At 35.1% G+C, this 11,488-nt stretch overlaps 3 protein-coding genes across 3 annotated transcripts; all 3 read right to left on the reverse strand.

Annotated features, from left to right (window-relative positions):
* Positions 1-627: 627 nt before the first annotated feature.
* Positions 628-3,089, reverse strand: LOC8274149 (protein TIC 55, chloroplastic). Its single transcript, XM_048371845.1, is given in 5 exon segments — positions 628-724; positions 726-1,292; positions 1,414-1,814; positions 1,911-2,013; positions 2,427-3,089. Coding segments are annotated over 5 exon segments (1,545 nt in total). The 5' UTR covers positions 2,864-3,089; the 3' UTR covers positions 628-687.
* Positions 3,090-3,642: 553 nt separating this feature from the next.
* On the reverse strand, positions 3,643-6,498 carry LOC107260939 (peroxidase 46). Its single transcript, XM_015716983.3, has 4 exons — positions 5,745-6,498; positions 5,010-5,189; positions 4,752-4,917; positions 3,643-4,393 (listed from the first exon to the last, which is right to left on the reverse strand). The coding sequence occupies exons 1-4, from the start codon at positions 5,964-5,966 to the stop codon at positions 3,978-3,980; spliced, it is 984 nt and encodes a 327-aa protein (XP_015572469.1). The 5' UTR covers positions 5,967-6,498; the 3' UTR covers positions 3,643-3,977.
* Positions 6,499-6,646: 148 nt separating this feature from the next.
* LOC8274148 (lariat debranching enzyme) lies at positions 6,647-10,160 on the reverse strand. Its single transcript, XM_015716978.3, has 10 exons — positions 9,851-10,160; positions 9,615-9,772; positions 9,401-9,522; positions 9,101-9,294; positions 8,739-8,921; positions 8,521-8,639; positions 8,252-8,391; positions 7,926-8,045; positions 7,345-7,460; positions 6,647-7,190 (listed from the first exon to the last, which is right to left on the reverse strand). Exons 1-9 carry the CDS (start codon positions 9,971-9,973, stop codon positions 7,387-7,389), a joined length of 1,233 nt encoding a protein of 410 aa, XP_015572464.2. The 5' UTR covers positions 9,974-10,160; the 3' UTR covers positions 6,647-7,190; positions 7,345-7,386.
* Positions 10,161-11,488: the final 1,328 nt, after the last annotated feature.

The raw sequence follows: 11,488 nt of genomic DNA on the forward strand, positions 1-11,488 counted from the left end.
AAGTTGTAGCTGTCATGTCGAAGCTAAGAGTTCAATGCATTGCTTATAAGTTTTGGATGGTGGCATTTAAAGATGGCTATTGGTAAATTCCAGTTTTTAATCAATCTCCATGGGGCTTGAGGCTCAACTAGCCTTGTAGTAAATGAGTTGGAAACTTTGCTCTTGTAAAGTGCTTCTTCCAAATTCTGCAGCAAAATTCAATGCTCTTTCGGTGTCACCTGTGTGCTTTCGTCTTTATGTTGTTCTAAGGGAGGAATTAAGCTTCATGATCACATATACTCATGTTTGCAACATATTTCATAGTTATCATCGTGTCATCTTTTGTGATACCGTCTTTTATGTTGTATCATTGCTCGTGCACCCTGGTGCACCATATTTGAACATAGTTATCATTGCTTTTATGTTGTAGCTTTTGTGATACCGTAGACACCTGTAAATGCAAAGTAGTCGCACATCCATTACCTTAACCCTGAAAATCACCCTGGGTGCATCCCACCTATGAGAAAATATTGTTTGAAAATAGCACACTTCCCTTTAACTTAGATCAGTATAATTAACTTCTGCAGAAGAATAATAAGCTATATGTAGATGCATCTTTTAGTTCCTCCAAGCTCACCTAAGCAATGATCTTAGCATTTTCGCACAGCTTGAATTAGCTTTTAGAAACTTATGAAACTCTCTTACTAATTACAGTCTCCTGTGCGTTCTTATGAAATTTGTTGTGCAATGTAGCTGCAATACTAAACCCAAAGGATAACAATAGAAAGGGCTTCCACTGCCTTCCAGATGCTAGAATAGCCAATGCAGTCGACACAAGAGCTATAGCAGAAAGCGCATTTTTCCAAGCTTCAAAGCCTTTGACAACACTACTGCATTTCCTGCAATGAATTACATGCCGGAAATACCTGTTACTCAAGTTTGGTGCATGCATTGTTCCAATCCCACCCTTTGCTGGTGACGAAGCTGAAACTCCGGCAACAAGACCAGCCGGCGCATGTTCTACAACAGCAGGTACTTCAGGTAGAGAGATTGTGCTGTGCCCAAAATGATAAGGCATTCCATGTCCAACCTTATCCATCCATTTCCTGTATTCTGCCACCCAAGTATCAGATGACTTTAAATTTAGATACAGATTCTTTGTGGGGACTTTTTCTTTCATTAAAACTTCATTTTGGGATGATAAGAATCCCATATCTTGCTCAAAGACCTTACTTGCATTCTGATGGAAGTACCACTGAGGTATCCATTTTGCAATGTGAGATCTTTTAGTTCCTCCAAACCTAACAATGAGCATGGCTTTCCTCCTTGTCTAATGAGCTTGTCTACAAAGGTCCAGTTGGTCCTACAAAGGATTTTCGCCAATGTGAGACAATATGGCTTTTCCATTGTTCCTCCAAACCTAATATGAAGAACATGGCTTTTCCTTGTCCAGTTGGTCTACAAAGGAAAAGTCCTGTGAAGTCCTGTGTAATAAAGCAGGATCTTTATCCCTCCCCCACCATCCTGCTTACCCCGATCTCAGTGCGCTCAGTGACTTGGGCTCCATCTTTTGCCGACCAGTCTGTCCTGTCATGTGAGATTGGAATATGTGCTGGATCCATGAGATTTTCAAGAAGGATAGAGTGATCATAAGGAAGCTCATGGGTTGTTGAAGTATCTTGAAACCCTGGCCTAGCAAAGTTCTCAAACCATGGTAGCTTATTAAGATTTGGTGGAGTCTTTCTAGACATCCATACCCAAACAACTCCTTGTGATTCTCTAATCTCATATGTTTTCACACAAGCTGATTGAGGAATTTTTGCATTCGTAGGAAGCTGTAATGAAGAAATTCATGAATAATGAGGACCACAGAAATGAATAATTCACAAGAAAACTGAAGGCACGTTATATTATGGAAAATCAAGACTGACCTGAGGTATTTTGACGCATTTACCTTCTCCTTCAAATTGCCATCCATGATACAGACATTCAAGTCTTCCATCTATCAACTGACCTTCTGATAGTTTAGCTAACCTAAATCAAGAAAATCAAAGTTGGACTCTTATCATTTATTTATCTCAAATTCACAAATCATGGCCTATATATCATTCAACAAGATTAAGCAAGACAAAAAGTGTACCAACATCTTAATTTAATGCTTATTAAAAGAGCATCTTAATTCCAATTGCTTGTGGCAAAATTACTAAGGAAAAAAATGCTTAAACTTTAACTGTTCATCAATGAAACAAGTACCCAATTGCCGGAGGATATTTAAGATTATTGTCTAATTGTGAAGCAGCTGAACAATAAATCTATCTAAGCTTTAAACTGTTGTCGGTGATCAGTTGATCACTATAGCTAGCAGCATAAGGACAAAGCAATGGAGCGAAATAGGCAAATGCCAAAGGACGAGTACACTCAAAAAAAGAGGTGAGGTTGGTAGTTACCTGTGAGGGCACCTATCTTCATAGCATCGAAGCTCGCCTTCTCCATCTTTATACAAGACAATCTGTTTATCAAAAACAGTAAGCCCTAAAGGAGCATCATCAGGTACATCCTTAGTAAGGTAAAGTGGGTACCACTCTTCAGTCCAATCATAATCAGCCACTACTCTCTCTCCTCTTCTTTCCTCCTCACTAGATGGACCCACAAGCACCATGTGGTCATCAGCTTCTACTACTCCTGATCTGCTCTCGTCATGCACAGTACTACTAGCCGCATAACACTTTGTGTGGCGTATTTTTAAGGTGTGCAGTATCGGTTTTAGGAGGTGGGTTTTGATTGTTGGTGTTGTTGGTTTGGAAGTAGAGGAGAGAGGAGATAAAGGAAAGGATTTAGTTATGGCGGTTGTATGAGAGAGGAATAGGTGAAATGGTAATGCCATGAATGATTCTTTGGAGGTGCAAGAAGAGGAAGAGAAGCAGTTGATCCAGAGATTTATGGGGGTTTTAAGCAGAGAAAGAAGTGTTTGGTCGAGTTAAAAAGAAGGAAGCGTGTCAAATTCTGAAGAACATGATTGGGAATTGCTTGCGAGGAACTTCCTGTTTTTGTAGCCACACAATATTATGGAAGTGTTCTGTAGCTGACTTAATGTTCAACTGTCTAGACCATTGGTCCTCATTTACTCGCGTAATCCATTATGACCTTGTCACTAAAAGCTTATTACACTCGCTACTAAATTTCTGTAAGCAGATTTCGTCGTGGAAAGCTAGTTTCAGATGGATATCGTTTTATCGCAGAATAAAAGGGGCGATACAAGTCGTCGCCTGGGATTATAGCGGAGGCTAGTGTAGTGGAAATTTAAGGGACGAATTCGGCTTGGAAGACCTAAGATTTAGCGGCGAGTAATATTGCATCGCTAGAAAAACCCTTTGCCAAAATATTTTAGCGACGCTGAAAGTAATACGGATTGTTAATAATTAGCAAAAAGTTTGGAATTTTCCGCTATTAATAATGAAAATATCAAAACATATTCTGCTATTTCCAGTTTCAATTTAAATCAAATATTCATATTTTGTGAAAAAATATTTGAAAGTACTCAACAATGAGATGTCAATTATTAGTTGTAATAAAATTCAATAAATTGAGATTGTTATCTACCGTGACCAATGGCCATGGGACAACCAGATATGAAGAAATTTAAAAAATAAATAAATAAATAAATAAAACAATAAAACACACATGCTCATTGATGTATTTTTGACAAATTTCTCCAGTAAATTATATCCTTACATGATCAAAATCACTGACTGGAATAAAACTTCCACTTTATTCATGGTGGAAGTTATTTTCTCCACTCCTCTAAAATGACCAAAACAAGTTACAACCAAAGATATATATCAGTAATTATCTCTGTATGTGTTTGTCCAAAAAACATTATTAGTACTCTCTTAGTATACTGTACAAGGCCTCTCATGAATTGAAAGAAAGAAGAGGAATGGGATTTATTTCCTGTTGCTCTCACAAGAACAGAGGAGTGGTATCATATACAATTTTTTTCACCCATTAATCAATGAACAAGTTTGTCGGATTTCGCCTTCTTCTCCTGTCTTAACTCCAATGCTAGTTAGCTTCAGAAAAGACCGACTCCAACTATCAAAAAACCTGACTTCATCATCTGCAAAATCCTGCACTTGTCTTCTTGTTCTCGCATCATCTAAAAGAACAGAATCTGATTGGAATAGCCCTTTGTGGGCTAAGAGATTTCTGTAATACTGATTATCAAATGCAGAAGATGTTTCAGGATCATTGTTTACTAATATCGATGAGCTTGCTTCTGCTGGACATATTCTCATTAGCTCGTTCGCATAAGTACTGTCCAGTGTGGAGTCGATGAGTTTGAGCTTCCCTTTTGAGTCTTCATGGAATCTGTCGCTGAATGCACTGCAGTGTGCTGTTCCTATAGTGTGAGCACCTGCAAGGGAACATCTTCATGTTATTGCTTCAACCCATTGATGGATGCAAATTCTAGTAGGGATAACTTCTATCTGCCCCGAGAAACACTCTTATTGGTCTGTCTTCTGTGCATAAAAGCTTTTCTTTTTTGGGATTGAGGTTGAAAATGTTTCTCCAAAAAGTCCTATTAGAGATTACTGCAATATGTAGTCTGAAGCTGTTCTAAAGTTTTAACAACCAAAACATGTCAATTAACCTTGCAAGATAATGTTCTTATCAGCTAGGACACTATAAACCCAGAAACCTTTTGTCCGTTCTTCAAACTGAATATGATTTGACCTATTTGAAGGTGGGCAGAAATGTAAGTTGCATTTTACCTGATAAAGTAACAAGGTCATCCAGAGATAACCCTTTAGTGGAGAAAATTTTGATCATTTCATTCATAGTAAAACTTGTATCTACAATATTTGGTCTGACATTTGCAGATGAAGAAACCCTCCCATCTCTCCTACCTGTTGGAATCTGGATCAAGGGTCCTCCAGTCTGTTTTCATGTTGTTAATGAATGACAATCAATTAAAAGAAGCATGCAAGAAATAAAGTATAGAGAAACAGAAACAGCAGAGTAATTCTTACAATAGCAACAGCATCTCTTGCAGCTAAAGCAACAATATCAGCGCAAGAAACAGTCCCCGGACAGAAAATTTCCAGCAGTCTTTTAGCCGAATCAATAACTGAAAATCCTCCAAGAGACGTGTTTGCTGGATCACTTCGCTCGGTTCCATTTCCTCGTAGCAGCACAGATGCATCACAACCCTGCAACCAAGACAACTACTTGCATTGCAGAGAAGCCACTAATCTTATGGTATCTACGGTTATGCTACACAGGTTAATTCATTGGATCCAACTTTAGCTTGATATGGAAAATGGTCATCCTAGTTAAGAGCTAAATGTCCGTAGGCAAGTAATTGCTCTATCCATCAGACTAGTGGCTAAAGTCTGTCATGTGGAGAAGCAATGAGAATGGTGAGACTCATGTCTTGGGCAGTGAGGTTTTGGGTTTGAACCCTAGTCGGAGCTTATTTAGCACAAAAGATGGGGGCATTTACATGGTTACATGCATTCTTAAAACTTAATAGTCCAATTTTCTCTTGAAAGATAACAAGAAAGATACTTCTCTTAAAACTATACGCTTTAAATCCATAACTATTTGTTTCTACTTTGTACCAAGAATGAATTCAAGTTACAAACAAGCAGATGCAAATCTTGATTCAAGAAATCCATCATTTCATCTTGCAATTTTCTTGGCCATGGTTCTGGTCATTTTACATAATGAACAAAAAAGCTGCAAAAGACAAGAAATGCACTCACCTCGACGAAGCAGTCATGGAACAGCAAGCGAAGCAGCTTCCCTGGAATGGTAGGATCAGCAGAGGAAGCTGATCTCACTGTATTTGCAACCATGAATTCGACAGATGGGCATGAAGCTGCATAAAAGTTAAAAGAGAGGGTAGCAGAAGAAGAAGCAAAAAGATTAAAGAGAACAAAATAGAAAATTAGTTTTAGAGAAAATAGTATAGGTTTTATATCCATGAGGATTATTTTGGGTAGTTTGAAACACAGTCCAGAGAGAGTTGTTTTCAATCTTCACTTCAGAGTGATGCATTTTTAAGAGACAAAACAGAAAGTGATCACCACACATATCTTCATTTAAAGCTGCATTTAAATGGGTTTGGTAATGTCAGAAGGTAGATGGATTTCAGGCACAGCGTAATTGACAAACATGAAGTTCAGGATAATCTCCACTTGTTTATCATCTTATCTCAACATGTATCCACATTCCTTTGAAGTTTACTGGTTACTTGGCATTGATATTTTTTTTTAGTATTCACTTCTTTGGTTCAGGAATTTAACCTGCCACACGCCCATACAACCTACGAGCCATACCTGTTTGTTAAAATAATCAAGTTGAACCGAGTTAAATGCAGGTCTAAGATGGCAATGTCGTGTTGTCAGCTCCCCAACCTATTATTTTGGTTCTTTCCTTCAAACCCTACAAATAAGCATTGCACTGTGTCCAGAAACAAAACAACCGCACCCATGGAGCGCATGGACTCGTATGGTAATAAATTCTACGTTCATTCCCATGTGAATGCCAGCTAATCTTTCAAAGTTAATTTTTCACTTCAGATTTCACTGCTAGAATTTACTGGAGAGGAGGCCACCGCACCTTATTAATCATTTGACTCGGCATAAATTTAGAGACTTGGCAATACTTAAAAGATAGTATCCGCAGACTTAGTCTGGCCGTGGATTCATATTATATCGTAACTTAGAGCAAAATCTGTAACTTCAAGTTCTCCTCCCTCATTTATAACTCAAAAATTTAAAAAAAACAAAAAACAAAAAACAAAAAACAAAAAACAAAAAAACAAGAAAACAAAAAACAAAAATATTCTATACAATGGAAAAGAAAAGGCGATCATTGAGAGTCAAAACACCCGAGCAAAACTAACATGACCAGTAGCTACTTTACTCGGATTATTGGGCTACAAAAACTGTAGTCAGTTTCTGCTTCTCGGGTCCATCACAATTCGCAAAATTGTCCTCAATCCAGCACCAGATAGCAAGGGCAATGCCTCCAACAAGAATTAGGCCTTCACCTAGGAGCAGTTTCCTTCAGGCATTACTTGCAGTGGGTGCAATTGGTGAACCATCTCTGGTCTCCCTCTTGCATCTGGAAACTAGCTGCTGCATTCTTCTTTGTCCCTTTCCCATCATAGAATACAACAACACTGCTATCACCCTTTCTCCTGGCTGCAATGATAATTTAATGCAAAACAACTTAGTTGTACTCCAGCCCTAGTATTTCTTAATTGACTAGCTCTCAGGAGACATTATTTCAGCAGATGCCCACAGATATAGGTAGGCGAGTCACATTCAATCTGTAAACCTATTATACAATTATTACCTTGTAGGAGCTTCCAGCTGCTCATTTCAGGTTTCCACATCATCAACTTTCTACAAGTTCTTCTGAATCATCCACATCATCTATGGGAATGTCTTCACTATCCTCAGCAGAAGAACCTAAATATGACACAAACGTTTAGTTGCACAAGATCACTAGAGAAACCAAAATTTCAGATTGGTAAATAGAACTTCCAGTAAAACATGAAGAACCTCAGGAAACTTGTACATTAGTGCCAAAATTGACAAAATCGTGTACATGATAAAATACATCACTTTCTTGGCTGAAGGGTGACAATTGTTTTCAAATTGGAAGCAATTCCAACTCCATGCCTATAATTCTATAGCTCATTAAATTCCTTTCCAAGCATCTAAATAAGGCACATTTTGGATCACTATATGGCATGACAAAACCTATCTAATATACACTTGGCTGAAAAAGCCGGAGACTGAGTTATAGATATCACTCAAGAAAAAACATTCATATTGAATTATTTGGACCATCCAAAACTTGCTGCAATTTTTTTTTAACAGAAAAGAAGAACACATTGCAACAGTTATCTCACAGAAAAGCAAAACAATTACCTCCGAGAACTAATGAGGTGGGACTACGAGTTGGTTCTCTTGATTCTGACGTGCTATCAAGAAGATAAGGAAGTTCCAAAAGCTGCAACAAAGACTCCGTCTGAGGATTTCTAGGACAATCTGCAAAAGAAGAAGAACCAAGGAATTAGTCACAGCCACATCATGAGCATATTCATCATCTTGAATCTTGGTCCATTGAACTAATCTATGGCATCACAAACCATGGACATTGTAAAAATTAAACCTACAGAATTATGATATATTCAGTAACAAATACCAATAAACACATGCTAATTACCAAAAAAAAAACACTAAATTGCTGTTACCAGAGAAAGAATTGTTCAAGTCAGGTTGGCTGGGATCAAAAGGAGGAACAGTCCGTGCAAAATCATAAGGTTTGGCACCTCTTTCTTGCAGTCTACTCCTAACCCATTGTCGACAATCTTCCATTTGAAGCTGTGTACCCCTATCATATCAAAACACAAAGTCATCAGCAGATAAAAATAGTCTAAGTCTGGCTCTCTGAGTAAAATAGAGGAACATGTAATCATGTTATTAGTCATAAATAACACTTTCATGTCTATAAATAGTGTACCTAAAATTTGCACTTCTAAACGTTAATGGAAAGATAGAGTTGAATTTCCTCGTTATCGCCAGCCATTCTTCATCATACTGAATTTCATAAGGTCTAGGCTCTGATTCTATATCAAAGATCTGTCAAATCATTGGCAAACCGAATCAATGGTACAAGCTTCCAACAAAGACTACCAGTTTGCTATAGACAACAGTTAACTTACATGTGACATTACGTACCTGCAAAAATTTTTTTCCAGGAAGACACTTATCAAGTGCAAGAAACTTTGTCACTGGGCCATCTTCCCCATGTTGAACAAGAGCAGCAAATTTGCAGTGCAGGTGAGCAGAAAACCAATAAGGAGGTCTTAATTTTTCCAGCAGTTGAGCAGCAGCTTTACTCCCAAGAGTTCTCTTCTGAATCTAAAAATATATCCAAACAACTTAAGTGGGCAAAATGAGATTGAGCAAGTAGACATTTTAATGGTGCTGAGAATAGGCTTCAGATGAAATACTATTTGTTTTTTAAGCTTATAAATGGTAAAAAAATCAAGAAATCTAGTTAAGTTACTCGAGCATTCATAATAAAGAATCAAAATCACCTCATTCTCGAAATGTGGTTTATATCGAACAAGTTGCTTCCAATTCCCACAATCAGTAATACCAAGAGGCCAATCATGTGAAAGAAAGATATCAATTGGTTCCTCAACTTGCATAAGTTTATGTACATCATACTCGCGAACATGATATACTGACTTTATAGTGTTCTGGTTATACGGAGGCCTTTCATGATGTCCTGATCACACAGTACACATGAAAATGAAAATAAAAATAAAAATAAACCTAGTTCAAATAATTACCTAGCCAAGTATAAATAACAACTATTAAGTAATAAACCAAACCTAAATTATAATCTCGCGCGTTATAAATCCCAGAAAGACCACCAATTCGAATATTTCCAAATTTTACCACTCCAGCAAACCCTAGAAAGTAAATATTAGGCGCTGCCCATCCTCCATAATATCTATAACCAAACAAAAAAAAAAAGAATAAATTATTTTGTTGTAAAAATTAAAGCTACAAATAATTTCTTTCTGAAAAAAATAGAGTGCTTACAGCTCCCATAAATAATTAGAAGCTTCGTGATTGCCGCCGATGAAAATAGTAGGTACCGGAGCGAGTTCTTGGCCTGAATAGTACTTCCAAAATGACTTCATCTCCCGATATTTCGACGGTACAGCTAAGCTATCCATGTCTTTTTTATTTCTCACGGCCTGAAGTATTGGTGACGGGAGAAAAATGAAATTAATTAAATTTAAAAGGAGAGAGAGAGAGAGAGAGAGAGATGTAACCTGGAAATCGCCGCAACAGAGAAGAAGGTCGATTTTAATGTTATGTAAAGTTTCAGTGTGTTTGATTGTTTCGTAAACTGTGTCTAGATCCCCATGCATACATCCTTCTACTGCTATCTTCATAATTTTGTAAATTAATCTTTTGATAAATTTTCTGATAGAATAAATAGTAGACTAGGGTTTAACCAAAATAATCTTCTTCTTCTTCTTCTTCTTCTTCCTTTTCAATCCCCAGTTAACGAGGGAAATAGCTGCCCGCTACACGTGACTAAAGCATTGTTTGTTTCCATTATTATTGTAGTTTGCGGTGTTCTCATTTTCGTTTGCCTTTAAATTCATTTTGATTCTATTTTCTGCACTCCAAAATATTTTATTCCATTATGCTGTTTTTTCAAAATAAATAAAATTACTTTTATACAGTACAATTCTATTTACAGTTATATATTTAAAGTTAAAAGAATTATAACTATGAAAAAAATTTAATTTAATAAAAAATTTAATATTAAAATCTTTTCAAATTTAATACTTAGTCTTACTAATAAAATAATAAAAACTATTATAAATAAAATTGATGAGAAAAAATAATGCTACAACAAGACAAACATTTGATATTACATATATTTCTAAAGTTATAATATATATATATATAAATAAAAAATTAAAATAAAATTTAAAAATTTTATAATTTATTAATATTTATAATTAGTTTAAATTAAAACTATAATTTTTATTATTGTATAAAAATATATTTAAATTATAAAAATAAACATTAAACAGTGTATTTGTTATCGATTAAAATACGGCATGTTTTTCTAATTTAACATTTGGCCAAATTAAACTATTAAAGAAAAAATATTAAGCTGATAATAAAAGTAAAAAATAAACAAAATAATAGAAAATACTAAGCATTCATAACCTTGTTCATTGGGTCGTACTCTCAAAATGTTTCTTTTTAATAATAACTTCCAATTACTGAATAAATTTAATAAATCTTCTAGCAATATATTTTAAATTAATCTTAATTTTATATTTAATAAAATTATCAATCAAACTTATTAATAGGATTATAATTTCAGCAATAATAGAAAATAAAACGTCCATTATAGTTATTGACTAATCCATAACTTAAAGATTTTATTTAAGTAAATAAATACGTGACATAATATTAAATATATTTTATTCATCTTTATTAGATAAGTTCTAATAATTTAATCTGTAATTTATTTATAATCATTTTTTTCTTTCATTTGTTGTAATTGTTAAATTTCTAAGATTTTAAATAAAAGTAGCAAAAGAAATTTATTTGAAATACATTTAGGAATGAATTAGTAACTCTAATACTAATTTTTTTTCTATAATCAATATTATAATCACTTTAATAGATTTTAACTGATAATTTACTAAGACAACTTAATTTTCTTTTTAGCTAAGACATCTATTTTGAAAATATAAGCTGACTTAGTAAGATTATCCAATAACTGTTTTATTTATCGACTTTTTTCAACACTAGTTTGGGTGCTAGCTCAATGTTTTTGGCTATTTTATTTAGGCAAGTATTAAACTAGTATATTAAAGTTTATTACTAAAACTAGTATTGCATTGACCGTTATTATTATTTTAATTATAATATAATTTAAT

Source organism: Ricinus communis, chromosome 3 (genome assembly GCF_019578655.1).
Source record: "Ricinus communis isolate WT05 ecotype wild-type chromosome 3, ASM1957865v1, whole genome shotgun sequence".
In the NCBI taxonomy this organism is placed as follows: domain Eukaryota; kingdom Viridiplantae; phylum Streptophyta; class Magnoliopsida; order Malpighiales; family Euphorbiaceae; genus Ricinus; species Ricinus communis.